This window comes from Saccharomycopsis crataegensis (assembly GCF_037102585.1).
Source record: "Saccharomycopsis crataegensis DNA, jcf7180000000072, whole genome shotgun sequence".
Taxonomy (NCBI): Eukaryota; Fungi; Ascomycota; class Saccharomycetes; order Ascoideales; family Saccharomycopsidaceae; genus Saccharomycopsis; species Saccharomycopsis crataegensis.
Window position 1 is genome coordinate 322,828 of NW_027043819.1, and position 15,658 is coordinate 338,485.

The 15,658-nt window shown below is 37.1% G+C and overlaps 8 protein-coding genes across 8 annotated transcripts; 5 read left to right on the forward strand and 3 right to left on the reverse strand. All coding sequences in view use genetic code 12, as the record gives it.

Annotated features, from left to right (window-relative positions):
• Nucleotides 1–757: 757 nt before the first annotated feature.
• On the forward strand, nt 758–2,143 carry MRP4 (mitochondrial 37S ribosomal protein uS2m MRP4; the record flags this gene model as incomplete). The annotated part of the gene is made up of 1 exon (XM_064993737.1): nt 758–2,143. The coding sequence occupies one exon, from the start codon at nt 758–760 to the stop codon at nt 2,141–2,143; it is 1,386 nt and encodes a 461-aa protein (XP_064849809.1).
• Nucleotides 2,144–2,561: 418 nt separating this feature from the next.
• DASC09_001350 (enoyl-CoA hydratase/isomerase family protein) lies at nt 2,562–3,377 on the forward strand (the record flags this gene model as incomplete). Its single annotated transcript, XM_064993738.1, has 1 exon — nt 2,562–3,377. The coding sequence occupies one exon, from the start codon at nt 2,562–2,564 to the stop codon at nt 3,375–3,377; it is 816 nt and encodes a 271-aa protein (XP_064849810.1).
• Nucleotides 3,378–3,499: 122 nt separating this feature from the next.
• On the reverse strand, nt 3,500–5,905 carry DASC09_001360 (chloride channel protein; the record flags this gene model as incomplete). Its single annotated transcript, XM_064993739.1, has 1 exon — nt 3,500–5,905. The coding sequence occupies one exon, from the start codon at nt 5,903–5,905 to the stop codon at nt 3,500–3,502; it is 2,406 nt and encodes an 801-aa protein (XP_064849811.1).
• Nucleotides 5,906–6,378: 473 nt separating this feature from the next.
• On the forward strand, nt 6,379–7,020 carry YPT6 (Rab family GTPase YPT6; the record flags this gene model as incomplete). The annotated part of the gene is made up of 1 exon (XM_064993740.1): nt 6,379–7,020. The coding sequence occupies one exon, from the start codon at nt 6,379–6,381 to the stop codon at nt 7,018–7,020; it is 642 nt and encodes a 213-aa protein (XP_064849812.1).
• A 614-nt stretch (nt 7,021–7,634) lies between these two features.
• Nucleotides 7,635–9,098, reverse strand: DASC09_001380 (hexokinase family protein; the record flags this gene model as incomplete). The annotated part of the gene is made up of 1 exon (XM_064993741.1): nt 7,635–9,098. The coding sequence occupies one exon, from the start codon at nt 9,096–9,098 to the stop codon at nt 7,635–7,637; it is 1,464 nt and encodes a 487-aa protein (XP_064849813.1).
• Nucleotides 9,099–9,398: 300 nt separating this feature from the next.
• Nucleotides 9,399–12,185, forward strand: CTF18 (Ctf18p; the record flags this gene model as incomplete). The annotated part of the gene is made up of 1 exon (XM_064993742.1): nt 9,399–12,185. The coding sequence occupies one exon, from the start codon at nt 9,399–9,401 to the stop codon at nt 12,183–12,185; it is 2,787 nt and encodes a 928-aa protein (XP_064849814.1).
• Nucleotides 12,186–12,373: 188 nt separating this feature from the next.
• On the reverse strand, nt 12,374–13,495 carry DASC09_001400 (palmitoyltransferase; the record flags this gene model as incomplete). Its single annotated transcript, XM_064993743.1, has 1 exon — nt 12,374–13,495. One exon carries the CDS (start codon nt 13,493–13,495, stop codon nt 12,374–12,376), a length of 1,122 nt encoding a protein of 373 aa, XP_064849815.1.
• A 392-nt stretch (nt 13,496–13,887) lies between these two features.
• Nucleotides 13,888–15,402, forward strand: GYP6 (GTPase-activating protein GYP6; the record flags this gene model as incomplete). The annotated part of the gene is made up of 1 exon (XM_064993744.1): nt 13,888–15,402. The coding sequence occupies one exon, from the start codon at nt 13,888–13,890 to the stop codon at nt 15,400–15,402; it is 1,515 nt and encodes a 504-aa protein (XP_064849816.1).
• Between the last annotated feature and the right edge of the window lie 256 nt (nt 15,403–15,658).

The window sequence follows — 15,658 nt, forward strand, 5'->3', positions numbered from 1 at the left end:
TGACTTTTGAACATTTTATCAGAATTTGAGTTTTCAATTAAGACCTACTTTTCAATTGTTTCCCCGGTATTTCTTTTACTATTGATTTATTTTTTACGATTATGAAACTCTCAATTATGTGAAATATGGAGATTGAAATAAATAAATGACATAATTCAATTTGATACCAGTTATTTGAATGGATAAGTTGAGTTTTGTTTAGGGAGAAATACGCGGCTTTGCTGTTTTATTGATTGATGGCTATTATTTACAAATTGATGATTTAATAATTGATTGATGAATAGTGAGGTCTATAATGCCAAAAGGCAGTCGTATTCTGGGTGCGCACACAAAAAGCTCCGATATATTATTATCTACCAATGAAGGCTGAAAATTACGAGCTCTTGAAGGAGCCAGCATGAATGAAGCTTCATGTGGGTATATTTCTGTTTCTTGGTTCCATCTTCTCTCATCTTCTCTTCTTTTTTTCCTTCAATTATTAGGCAAGCTCTCTGATACTCGCTGCTATGTTCTTGATTTTATTTTAACATCAATTTTCGGCAATCCAGGGGGTGCTAAGGGGTGGAATGAAAACTCATGTGATTCAGCAGGTGACCGCACCGAGAGAAATAAACAAATTTTTTTTTTTCTCTTCCAATCCAATTGAAGGAAATCAGAGTGTTGAAGATTGATATCATCCTATAGACTTTTGATTCTGACACTAAGGGGCCGAAGGACTACCAAAAAAAAAAAAAAAAAAAAGGAACCCACGAACAGGATGTACTTGCTCAGAAACTCTTTGAAGACCCCAACTCGTAGCTTGGCTGTCAGAGCTTCTGGTTCTCCACTCCAAGGATCCAAGAGAAGTTTCATCAAGCCAAGTTTGGCTAGATTCAACGAAGTCAAAGAGGCCAGCAAGGTTGGATTGCAAGAGCCTATTGCAGAGACTAAGGCCGATGCTACTGCTGCTGCTCCAAAGAAAACCCCAGAACCACAACAAGAATCAGTAAAAGAGCCAGTACAGGAAGAAACTACTACCGCCATTAGTGACAGTAACGAGATTGCGTTCTTGAGAAAAATCAACGATGAGTCTATACAATTCATGCAAGAGATCTCCCAATTATCTGAAACCCGTTCGAATGAAATTGTGTCGCAAATCCAACAACAACAAAAAGAAGCCAAGGCCAACGATGATAAGCTTAACAAATTGAACGTCGAATTGGAAAAATTCTTTGAAGACTACATTGGCACTTCAGAAAAGTTTACCGGTAATTATGGGGACGCTGGCGCTGCTGGCATGGGTGAACAATACAATCCGTACCCATATTTAAAGAAAAGTGCGAGAAATGACCCATACACAGAACAAGAATTATATATACGTAGGGTCCACCACTCCAAGACTTCTGGTGCCTTAGGTTCGAAGACGCAAGACACTTACCGTCCATTTGCCGACCTTGCTCATCCAGTGAATTACAAAGAGTTGACCATTGAAAAATTGATGGCCTCTGGAGCCCATTTAGGCCATTCTACTGCGTTGTTTAGAGCGTCCACACAACCTTACATTTACGGGGAATACCGTGGGATCCACATCATTGATTTGGAAAAAACTTTGTCTCACTTGAAAAGAGCCTCCAAAGTAATTGAAGGGATCGCTGAGAAAGGTGGGGTGATTTTGTTTTTGGGGACCAGAGAAGGTCAACAGCGTGCCGTGGAAAGTGCTGCTAGAAGATGTAAAGGTTATTACGTTTCCCACAAATGGATTCCTGGTACCATCACTAACAGTACCGAAATTTCCAAGAACTGGACTAGAAGAGAGGTTGATTTGAAAGACGAAGCCACTGGTAGAGAGTTGACCGAACACGAAAACAGTACCAACATCAAGCCTGATTTGATTGTGTTTTTGAACCCAACAGAAAACAGAACCGCTTTGAAAGAAGCCGCCGATGCCCGGGTCCCAACCGTGGGGATCATCGATACCGATTCCGAACCTAGTCTTGTCACCTACCCTATTCCTGCTAATGATGATTCCGTCAGAGCCATCAACTTGATCTGTGGGGTGTTGGGTAAGGCTGCACAAATTGGTAGAGAAAGAAGAATCGCCAGAGTAAATGAGTATATCGAAAGTTTGCAGCATGTTTCCACCAAAGATACTGCTTCTGCTTGAATTTCTGTGTGCTCTTTCCCTTCTTCGTTGTGTTTTATTCCTAATTCTTCTTATTTTAAAAACATGTATATATATGTGTAATGTTTCTTATACTATAAAGAAAATATAAGTTACATGAAAACGACAATCATTTTGTTCTGGGTAAGTCAACTAATTAATTAACTAATTTTTTTTTTTTTTTTAACTTTTTTTTTTTTTTTTTTTTTTTTTTTAGAGGTGGCATCTTTCTCCACCTCTGTACATTATTGGATGATCCCCCATAGAAGTCACGAATAACCAATTGTTGAGAAATTGCTATTTTATCTGAAAGAATCAATTCTTTTTTTTTTTTTTTTTTTTTCTCTGGAATTCGTCCTCCTTCAACAATAAATACATTGTCATTCAATTAATATTTTCAAAAAGTTGTTTCATTTGACAGATGCTGCGTCATTATAATACCATCAAAGTCAAAGAATTGCGCGATGGGGTGGTGTTAATCCAACTAAACCGCCCTAAGAAACTCAATTCCCTATCGGAACAATTGACCACGGAATTACTCACCGAACTCCAAAGATTGGACTCCGAGCCTTTGAAATATGGTTGTGCCATCATCACCGGGAACTCCAAAGTGTTTTGTGCTGGGGCTGACATCTCCGAACTTTATAGGAAAGGTGGTGCCAACACCAACGGCCAGAACCAACTGCTGCCAATCCAATGGGCCACTGCGTTACCACATATTCAGATCCCAATTATTGCTGCCGTGGATGGGTTCTGCTTGGGTGGTGGGTGTGAATTGGCGATGATTTGTGATATTATTTATAGCACCAAGCAGGCCAAGTTTGGACAACCAGAAATTAAGATCGGGGTGATCCCTGGGGGCGGCGGTACTCAAAGACTCTCTAAAGCCATGGGGAAGTCTCGGGCCATGGAATTGATCATGACGGGAGAGCCATTCACTGCCCAAGAAGCATTTGATAGTGGTTTAGTGTCCAGATTATTCGATGATAATGAGAAATTGCTCCAAGGCGCCATAGATACCGCGTTGAAAATTAGCAGAGGTCCAAGAAAGGCGGTGGTGGCAGCTAAGCAAGCAGTGCTTGCTGGATACAATAAGGGGTTGGACGACGGAGCAGAGTTTGAAAGAGATAGTTTTATTGGATTGTTTTCCACTTATGATAAAAAAGAAGGAATGACAGCGTTTCTTAAAAGAAGACCACCAGTGTTTGAATGGAGAAATAAGGGGATGAAATTGTAAAATTTCCTGGAAGATGTTTTTTTTTTTTTTTTTGGTTCTACTTTTATTTGAAATAGTCTTTGTAAATTCATAATATTCTCTATATCTAATTTGTATGCATGTGTCCGTATATATTCCATTTATCAAACGTTCTTTTTGAAGATCTTTTTCATAATCAAATCATCAACTTGTTTGAATTTGCTAAATACACGATATCCTGTATCATACTTCAAACTATTGTTAGCGTATTCTTGATCATTTCTAATACCATTTAAATCAAAACCATGTTCTTCTAATTTTTCCAAATATCGTTCAAATTTTATCACATCCTTCTTTGTTATTATTCCTTTCAACAATCCTTTATCTTCAACGAATATTGTTCTCGGACTGGTTCTGAAAAAAATCTCCATGGTTTCTTCTAATGGAGTACCAGTCGATACTGTAATCGGCGCTTGATTCATGTAACGGTTAAAATACAATTTCGAAACCATTATACCTCCTCCTCCTCCTCCTCCTCCTCCTCCTTCTTCTTCTTCTTCTTCTCCTCCTTCTTCACTGACCTTATCCGTCACTGTGGCAAAATCACAGATTGTAGAAGCTTCAATCTTACTAGAAAACAAAATTGACGATATCAATTTCTCAATATTGTTTCTGTTAATATACCCAACCAAAAACGGAGATTCCAAAGACTCGACGATAGGAATATCTTGGAAATGCTCTTCCTTGGCTAGTAATTTTTGTAGTTGTTGAAAAGTGGTTGTTATACCATCTCTAGGAATAACGTAGACGTCTGAGGTCATGGCGTGCGAGGTCGACAAATTGAATACGTGATCTTCTTTGGGATCAATGAACGGCAATCCATTGAATTTGATCATTTGATCGGCAATAGCTCCATGGCCCCATTTATCATTGATCATTTTCGTGACCCCGACAACAATCATTGTTGGTAATATATATCTAAGAGCACCGGTCAACTCGAACATAATCACCACTACGGTAACCGTCAAGTCAGTGATCCCACTTAACGCGGCCGCAGCACCCAAAAACGCATAAGTTCCTGGGGTAATACACTGTTTATCCGATGAACAAGCGGAGAATAAGATACCATCAGGGTTTCTATTCCGAAAGTTTTCAACAACAATCCCCACCGCTCTACCAAAAGTGGCCCCTGCCGCCATTGAAGGCACAAAAATCCCGCAAGGCACTTTACACCCATAAGAAATAATAGTAAGGATCATTCTGAACCCTGTGGCAAAGAGCAACGATGAGAAAATCTTAAGCTTATGACCGTCAATGTTACATAACCGATGTTCGAACCCCACCCCACACTCATGGAATAAGATTTCCATACATTCGGTCATATCCAATTTCAAAAATTCGTTGAAGTAACAAAACAACGCGGTGACCGAGGACAAGACAAATAATTCTTTAATGGCATAGTTTCCCAAATATTTTTTTCTAAACGCTACCACTTTGATATTATATTTCGATACCACGATCCCATAGATTCCCCCAAAAATCCCAAGAATAATGAAAAATGGAATTTCAAATAAATGCCACGATTCATCGTATTCCACCTCAAACATTACCAATTGCCCGGTTCTAAAAGGATTGATGAATGACAAGGTACTCACCGCCACTAGCGAGCAAAAATAAGACTTCCACAACGTTGATAATTTGAAGCTACTGGCAATCTCCTCTACCGAAAAAAGCACCCCACCAATTGGTGATCCGAAAGCTACCGCCACCCCCGCAGCCGAGCTAGCAATCAAAAATTCCTTAAGATGAGCATAATCACTTCGATAAAGTTTGAAAGTGTTGGTGACACAATAACCGGCAGCCACGGCATAATGGACACTAGGACCTTCTTTGCCGACGCTTAACCCCGACGCAATCGCCAAAGGTAATCCAATGGCTTTGATGAATAGGGTTGGCCAATTCAAGAAATCTTGCAATTCAAATCCCGAAACAATACATTTGATCTCCGAAATTCCTGAACCAGCAGCAAATGGAGCGTATCGTTTGACCAAAATCCCAGCAGTGACTGCCAACAACACCGATAAAATCACAAACATCAAGTAATTGAAGAACTCAAACGATGTCCAACTTACCCATTGCTCGCACGATTCCAAATCCTCGCCCCAACAACAAAAGTTCCGATTCAAGTAAAAATTGGTCGAACAATATCCGTTCTTGATATTATTGAGATATTCAGTAACAATCGTCAACGCCGCGGCAATGGTTCCAATAAGAACACCGATTAATGTTAAACATAACCAACTTCGGCTGGAGGAAACTATGTTGCCTATAACGATGCTAAATGTAGAAGCGTTTCGATTCGCCTTAAAATCATGAAGCTTGTAGTCATTTGACATTAGGGAATCGATTATGCAATCGACAGTAGTAAATTTGTCAAACCCTTTGAACTCGTCCTTTATGATGTCCTGGTTATTGATGAATGAATCATCCTGTTGGCCAATTTCCGTGGTAAGTAAATTATTAGAGGCCTCATGACCCGCAGTTAGCTCTATACTATCCACATTATTCATGACTAAGTCGATGAGTTTTTGATCGTTTTTTTTTTAAAAAATAATCCAAGGTTGTCCCACCATTTCAACAAACTGGAGAGAGAAATTATGTGATTAAGCGGTGGGATTTTATGGGTGCTCGCAACCTCTTTGTTAGTCATCAATAAAGTGTGTGCTGACTAAGAATGTCCCCCCAATCCTTTCCTTTTTTCTTTTTTTTTGTAAAGTGGTAAAAAACCGATGATGATGATCAAACATCGATAAGTTTATTATTATTCGTACTACCACAATACATTGATTAGAAGGGAGTAGAGCCTGGACCATATAGAGAAGAGAATAATATCCTGCAAGGATCACTGCGTTGTCTCATTTAAATATTTATACATCCCGTCCCCCTATTCATTACTCATATAAATTTAATCGTTGATTTTGAATGTCTGTTAGATCTTTGGAAAAGGAAATAAACATAAACCAAAAATAACAAATCAATACTCATGAGCTCGCAAAATACCAAATCATCGGGAATGATGAAGAAATACAAACTCGTGTTCCTTGGAGAACAAGGGGTGGGGAAAACCTCATTGATCACAAGATTCATGTACGATACCTTCAATTCGCAATACGCTGCTACTATTGGGATTGATTTCTTGTCAAAAACTATGTACCTCGATGACAAAACAATAAGATTACAATTATGGGATACAGCAGGGCAGGAGAGATTCAGATCCTTGATACCATCATATATGAGGGACTCCAATGTAGCAGTGGTGGTATACGATATATCATCCAAGAAATCATTCGAGGCTATTGATAAATGGGTTGAAGATGTGAAATTGGAAAGAGGCTCAAATGTCATTATTGTGATTGTTGGTAACAAGAACGATTTGAACGATTCCAGACAGGTCACTGCTGACGAGGCCGAATTGACAGCTAAAAAACTCGGTGCCTCCATTTTTTTTGAAACTAGTACCAAGACTGGACATAACGTCAAGTTGTTATTCAAGAAAATTGCCCAGTTATTGCCGGAGTTTGAGGATTCCGAAAACAGCCAAAGCATGAATGACCATGACAATAGCCAAGTGATTGACGTTGCTGGTGATGAAGGTGTTCAAGATGAATCTTCTTGTCAATGTTAAGGGTTTTCAGTAAGTTATAATAGTGCTGAAATTAGCTTGACTATCTCACATCATCATCATAATAATAAATCGCTTTTTCCTTTTGATTCTCCAACTCAGATGAAGTATTTTGAATCCTATATATCCGTGAGTTTTATCATATCCTTCCATCATACTGTTTAGCTCATGATTCCAGTACTCTGCTATTTCTTTGTTTTTTTGTCGTCTTATTTTCTTTTTTTTTTTTTACTTCAATGCTGTTATCTCTGATCTTCCCCATTGCATCTACTGTTTTGTCATTTTATATATTGTTCCTTCAGACTTTTTTTTTTTTCTTCTTTCTTTTCTTATTTGTACTATTTTGTGTTTTTCATAAAAAACAAGCTCAATTTTGTTCTCATAAGCTAGGTGTATATCGCTAGTAATTCAATTTATCATACTTTCAGATGCTACAGAAAAACAATCACTGATTCGAAATTTCTATATCATATTTTGTAATTGCTATTAAAACAAATGCCCTTGAAAAGGAAAACAAACATTCCAAAAAAAAAAAAAAAATGAAGAAAGAAAGAGAGAAAGGAAAAAAAAAGAGAAAAGAAAAAAAAGAGAAGAAACAAGACAAGTAAGATGATAAATCAACCTACGCTATTATTATTCGCCGCTGCTGCAATAGCTGCACCAAGTATCGAGCTATCATTCATGAAATCCAATCTATATTCCATTTGTGGGTTTAAAATGGATAAATAATGTTCAAAACGGCTTCTGTAATGATGGAAATTATTCAAAACTGATCCATCGTACCCAATGCTTCTTATTTTTGAGCCGTTGTCAAGCTCAACGAGGCTTTCTAAACTGACTACTGAGCATGCCAAAATGGCTGCCGCTCTATCGATAACCATATCAATGATTTTCTTTATGGCAGCGACATCTCGATCCAGACATTGAGCTTGGAAGTTTTGTTGGAAATATTCCGCACATCCCTTGTTATCCTGTAAATTGTAAAAATTGGAACAAAATTCTCCAGTGAAGAAATCGTACTTCTGAAACAAGCCATCACCAGGAGATTGGCTTTTAAGAATCAATCCTTGTTGAATCAAATCGACAACCATTAATCTACAAAGCTCTGAAATGTATCTTCCTGATGTTAGGAACTCCAATGGTTGGAACAATCCTTCAAAATTATTTGAAAGATGGGCATGTTCCAAAGAATGCCAATCAAATATTTGTTGATCATACTTTGTGACGTTGGACTTCACATGTTCTCCAAAAAATGATACTTCAGTATTGAATAAGCATAAATTATGATAATTGTTTCCTGCTAGCACATCCTTATTCAAATCTGCCTTATTTTGGTTAATATAATTTGTCGGCAAGAATAGGCAGCAGTTTGTACCAGTTCCTAAAACCAATCCCATGGAGGTAGAACTATCCAAGAACTTAGCTGTTAAGTACACCGATACCGTGTCGTTAATTAATGATAGAATCTTAAGCTTGATTTTGTACTTAGAACAGCTATTCTCAAATAATGATTTGATAGACATTTTAAAGATTCGGGGATCTAAATTATACCCTTTGCCACATTTATTTATAGTTCCATCGCTTGAAGAGGTTTGGAAAATCGGGAAACTCCAAGTCACTCCGGCCATAATCTCTTCCGAATCTGCAAATGCTGAACAGTTCCCGGAAATCACTTCATTTATGTTATGGGCGATCCAATCAAAGAACGCAAAGTTGATAGTTTTCTTAGAGTCTGGAATACCAAAATTTTTCGATACCACCACTTTGGCAGTTGAATTTGCCCCATCCAAGGTGATGACGGACACCCTTAGGGTTGATCCTCCCAAATCCAAAGATAAATAGTTTCCTAGTTCGTTACCGCCCAAAAGATAGTTGTAACATGGAATCATGGATATATCAGACTCGGCTAAGGCCTCTTTGTATTGCACTGTGAATTCAGTAATGATATTCTGTAGCGTCTCCACATTTGATGTCCAATTTGTGAACTGATTTTCTATATTTTCTAGTTTGGTTGTTAAGGGGTCCTTATCAGTCGATATGGCAGAAGATAATGGCGTAGGCACCAGTAACAGATCCCTCATCTATCAAAGTATGTATATTTATTCATATGTTTATAAATGTGTAATGTAGTATCCGTATATTCCGAGTCTCCTATCAATTCTCTCTCTTGAAATACCGGACTAAAAGTGCGCTAATGTAAAATTGATTAAGTCACATTGATATATACCAAAACTTGGGGTACAAAGCTTCACGTGATGAAAATAAAATCTTTTTTTTTTTTTTTTTTGACGCGTTTCGCGTACTGTTTTAGAAAATATCTTTTGATCTTATACCATAAACGAAGCTTAGTGGTGTCAAGAATATTTTAAATCAAGTTGAAAATGACAATACCAGAGGAGACTCAGGTTCCTGTGATCCCTAACTTTTCATCTAGCTCGTTGAATGCACAGGATAAGGCGAAAGATCATGAGAACTCCCATACTTTGACTGCAGAAAATAATGAGATCACATCAGAAAATAATAATGAAGTTGGACAAAAACAAATGACAGAGGGAAATCCTATAACTGAAACCTCATCGGCTCCATCATCTTTTGCGTTGCCATCATTCAAGATGTCGTCTTTATTTGGAAGATCCACTGGACAAAATCAACAATCCCAGTGTAATGAGTACCAAAGTAAAGATACCCAGGAAGAATCACAAGAACCCACTGATACACAAGTTAATAGAAGTAGTCTCTTTGATTCATCAATGAGTCAAGGGACTGAAACCCCAACCTTTTCTTTCAATTTCAGGGCGTCCCTGTTGGGTAAGCGTCATGATATTGATGAAAGCATGTCTGTTGCCGATGAAGAGTCTCAAAAGAATTTGAATGAAAGTTTGAAGATATTATCTGGCGGACTGAAAGATCAACATCTTGACGAAAACAATATCCAAAAAAGTTCCATACAGGAGAACGTTGAACAATCCGAAAATAATGAGAATGAGCTGGACTCAGGTAATGCACAACTTATAATAGAGAAGGTTCCCGATTTCCTGGCAATGTTCTCGAAAGCAAAACCTAAAACTGTCAGATTATCCAATGGATTTGAATTTCAACTAAAACCAAAGGCTCAATCAATATTCAAAAAATCAGCTACAACGGACGATGATTCTCCAAAGAGTTATGGTGTTGATATAAATAAAGTGTACGTTGAAATGGAAAAAATGGAAAAAATGAAAAAGCTTCGAGAATCTAACTCAAATACCAAAACTAAGCGTTACAAGGGACCTCTATGGGTTGAAAAATATAGACCTAAGAGCTTTCTTGATTTGGTTGGCAATGAAAAGGCCAATAGGTTGGCATTAAGATGGTTAAAACACTGGTCAACGGCAGTTTATGGTGAAGATATCTCTGATGGGTTAAGTAAACTTTCTTCAAGGAAAAATTTCAATGCTGGCGGTGATGATAGTGCTGAGAACCAACAACCCACAGATGTATATAATAGGCCTAACAAGAGAATCTTACTTCTACATGGTCCACCAGGTATAGGTAAAACTACTATTGCACATATGATTACTAAACATCTTAATTATGACGCTATGGAAATTAATGCTAGTGATGAAAGATCTGGTCAACTGGTAAAGGAAAAAATTCATAATGCCATGGATACTCATACATTTTCCGGGAACCCCACCTGTATAGTCGCCGATGAAATTGACGGTGCCTCAGAAAATGGGTTTATCAAGGTCCTTATAGATTTGGTAATAAAAGATGCTAGAGCTACCAGAAATATCGCGCAACGAAGTAGTGGTGGTGGCAAGAAGACTAAATCACGGGATAAATTAATTCTCCGACCAATAATTGCAATTTGTAATGATCTTTATGCTCCGGTGTTAGAAAAATTGAGACCACATTGCGAAGTTATATCATTTAGAAAACCCAATGAAACTCAAATTAAGGATAGATTGGAAAAAATTTGCTCCGCTGAAAATATGATGATGACATCTAAAGAAATGTCTCAGATCGTTGCGATTAGTAATTTAGATATAAGAAGTTGCTTGAATTTACTACAGTTCAATGGTGACAGTATTATTGATGATGATATGCAACAAGTTCGTGCAAAGGATTCTAACTTGACATGGTATAAAATTGTGGATATGATTTTCAAATTGGATCTACAGAGATCCAAATCAGAAACATTTTCCGATTTGCAAAATGATTTGAATAGTGTTAGTTCCATTGAAAAAATTGTCAACGGCTGTTTCCAAGTATATCCCCAGACCGTTTATTCGGATCCAGCGTTGATTAAGAAATCTGATGCTCTTGGCGATTGGCTTTATTTCTACGATATAATGTTAAACAGTAAATACCAACAGAATTCCGATCTAGTATGGTACTGCAACCAAGTTCCTTTAAAATTTTATTCATTGTTTGCGGAAGGAAAATCCACCTCGAAACCAAAGAATTACAGTATTCACAACAGCTGGGAATATTTTGAATTACAAAAATCTAATTTTGATATCTGTCAAAAAGCCATAACTGATAATGTTTTGATGAAACCGTCCATGTTTTCATCGTTAAATAGTCGAGATTTTGTTGCCATCGAAATTCTTCCAATTATTAATAATTATATCTTGAATCCCTCATTTACGGATAAAGATAAATCGTTTTTGAGCAATGGTGATAGCAAACGGAAAATCGATCATTTGCTTAATTTGCTCAATGATTTCAATTTTAAAATCGAAAATGTGATAAGTGATCAAGGGATCAAAGCCCTTGCTTTATTGCCGATCATGGATTCCGTCACCACGTTCCAAAAGGTCTCACAATTCAAATCTTTGGATTCTCAACGTCAAACGTTGTTAAGAAACTTATTGTTTGAGGCTGAAAAGCGTAAAAGGGCGATTACTGCAACCAAAAGAAAGTTCCATGAGACCCAGGACGCCAAAAGCGCCACAGTCACAGCCGCAGCAGCGAAGGAAGAAAATAATTTAAAGGTAGCAAAGAATAATGGCTCTGTAGATTTCTTCAAGCGGTCCTATGCCACACTTAACAAGGGTGGGGAAAATAGTGAGGCTACAAAAGCTGCACCAGTGGACCTGGAATTGAAGGTTTGGATTAAGTATCACGAAGGGTTTTCAAATGCAGTACGTAAAAATGTTAGTTGGAACGATCTTTGGTCATAGAACGCCTAGCTGGTTTGATATTAGTATATTTTTTTTATTGAGGGATCTATATAAAGTGTGATAAGCAAATGAACGAAAAGCATAAACGATTATCGACTGCTGGTAACTTACTATACAAGGATAAGCAAAAAATGAATGGTAATTTTAGCATGAGCAAGAAGAAAAAAATCTAGGAAGGAAGCAGAAGTTCATACTGAGAGCGGAGGCAATTTATCCAAAGTTCTGTCATTAATATATTCATCTCTGGCTCTCACGTATGCCAAACCACGAGGCTGACAAATGCCAATGATAAAGTTCTTCAATGTGTTCTTGGTGTTAAAAACATTGAATCTACCGGTTTTAAAAAGGGTGGATGCTTTCACATGATTGTTTAAAAATTCCTTGGTTTTGAGACCCACACAATTCAAATATGTGTGGCATAATAATAATAGAAAGGGATATAGCATCAACAAATGAGAATAAATTAGCAAACATAGGCTTGCAGGATACTTCTTGATAATGTCTAATGGAGTTGAATTTGAATGATGATGAAATATGAAGTAGTAGGAGCAAACATTGAGGTAAACTGTACTTAAAAAGGCCATCAATACAAAACTGAAGAAGTACAGATAATTTCTCAGCCCAACGCAATTGTTCAACCAAATGCAATGATGATCAAGATTGGCCACACATACGCCGCACAACATACAGTGGCTAGTTCTTGGTGGTCTCCAAATCCGACATGTTGGACAATACTTGGTAGTTACTGAACAATTAACATGCAATTTTTCCTTTGATTTGTTGATAATGGGTAAGCTGATGGTGTTTGAATACTCATTAGGTAAACGAAATGGTTCGTCAGCAATATTAGTATTCCTTGGCATTATACCCGGATCAGTGAATGATGCTTTGAAAAAACTTATGAAACAATGGAGCCAAATATACAGGAACATTATCACTACTGCTGGTGAAATATTATGCCAGTACCAGCTGGAAAGAAACACGAAGAAGATAACGGCGGCAGACACTATACAAAAGACTGTGAAAAACATATAGGGCCTTAGATAGAATTGTTTTGTTGTCCTCATTCTACCACCAAAGCAAAATAAATAGTTATAAACTCCCATTTTTTCATAGTTCTTAGTCTTAGTTGTAGAACCGGAATTCTTTTGGTGACATTCTGACTTCAGATTTCCATTGCCCGATGGATCTGTCAATATCCACATTGATATTCGGCGTAATAATGACGTGCGTATTTCTGAAGCATCATGCTTCGCTTTCATTTCCAAAGACGACTGGTATTGTCTCTGATTATTCCTAGTGGTTGCCATAGTTTAAGGGAAGTTTGGTGGTTCAGGGTCATCAGTGAACAGTTATAAAGCACCTATTGCAAATATAAGACAGAAAAAAAAAAAGAAAATACAACAAGCGGGGAGTGAATTATAAATATTAAATTACCAATCACAATAGAAAGGAAAAAGTGGAGAATATCAGGAAGATATCGAGGGATAAATGGAACAATTAAGGGTGTGTGTTCCTTGACATTACCAGATTTTCTCTGGATACTACCTACTAATTGCGGATCCATACTTTAGTGTTATCCATGGTAATCGTGCGCAGTGCTTCTAACCAAACGAAGCGCCAAAAGTTACAAAGCTGGAGACAGCGCAATACACACTTCACTAATTATGACCTTAGGTGTGGTTAATCGAGAAAAGCTGGAATGGATCTTTTATGGAAGGTCAAGAATACTTTGAAGGAATATAAAACTATTGGTGAATTGAAGACAGGTGTACTCACTGGATCTTATACTGACAATAATCCTGATTTTTCAAGATGTTTCTTATGGAAAGCAGTGTTCTTACTACAAACCCTTGAAATACCAGAATGGGAAAAGAATTTAGATGCTTCTAGATCAACTTATCTGTTTCTTTCTAAGCAATATCGACCTCCTTTTTCTTTATTAGATTCGCAGAGTCCATATTTTGAGAAACCAAGGATGGAAGCTATCGAACAGAAACCCCAATCTAGCCCTCCACGAACGGTTAATCCAAACAAGAAAAGCAATTTACTCAAGAGATCACTGTTAGATAAATCTGCTTCTTCTTTGTCTACGGCGGAATCCCCTTTGTCTGTACCTTCGGGGTCGAATACTTCGTTGAGAACTAGCAGTATCTCGTCAGCCGTCACACCATTGAATGGAGAGTCTTCAACTACTGATAGTGATGTGAATGAATTAAATGCCATTATCATAGATATTGAAAGAACATTTCCAGGTCATCCTTTATTCAGAGATCCTGAAATTAAAAAGGGGATTGTTCGTGTTTTATTTGTCTGGTACAAATTGAACCAAGATGTGGGATACCGTCAAGGGATGCACGAAATCATCAGTACAATCTTCATGGTTGTACACGCTGAAAGCTTTGCGAAACCATTGAACGGATTTTCCGATGATAATGATAGTCAAATATTTGAAATATTTAACCAAAATGAGATATATGCCGACGTTTTCCATATGTTTACTATTTTCATGATAAATCCTCAGGCATCCTTTTATTCAGAGGCAAACTTATTGGATAATTGCGCAAAATTTGATCAATTACTCCATGATTTTGATTATGATTTATATTATTATTTGAACAGAAAATTGAAATTAGAATCTCAGATATGGTTGATCAGATGGCTAAGATTGATGTTAATAAGAGAGTTGACCCTCTCGACAGTGCTACCCATCTGGGACAAGTTGATCAGTTTTCAAAAAATTAAAAATTTTAGTAACTTGACCAGCAATAGTGATTTTAATACCATAGTATCAATCATAGTGTTATTGCTCTTATTAAACATTAAGAAAGAATTGTTACTTGGTTGCCAGGACTACGGAGATGTGTTGAAATTATTATTAAATTATCCTGTTGCCAAAGTCTTCAAGAATAAATCACTTACAAAAGATTTTGACGATGACTTCAATTTGGCGGAGGTTGAAATCGATGACCACGTCATGGAATTTATCAATAGCCTCTTCAATGAAGCTGTCTTGGTTTTCAATTCAAGAAGAAACTTGAAAGCCATTGGCAAATTTTTGAATGAGAAATACAATGCGGAATTCATCAATCTTTACCAAGAGCGGAAAGGCCCTGCTGAAACAACATTTATTGAGGACGATGAAGTTTTGGATAAACTTAGATTTCAGAATCGTTTAACAGAAAGAGTAAGAAATGCATTGAATAATAAAAAATGACCTTTGGACTATATACATAGCATTTGACCTTAGAAATTATTACTTTTTTTTAAAAAAAAGAAAGAGAAGAAAATACTAGTACATTTCAAAACATGATTTTAGTAATTATGTGAATTCCAGAAATTTCTATCATTGAACCTTCCTTATAATGTGTAGCGCTCTTAGACCAGCATACGCGTCCTTCTTTTTTTCTGTTTTATTTACATTTCGAATTTTTGCTCACCATCATCGATCTTGGGAAGCTCAGTTTTAATAT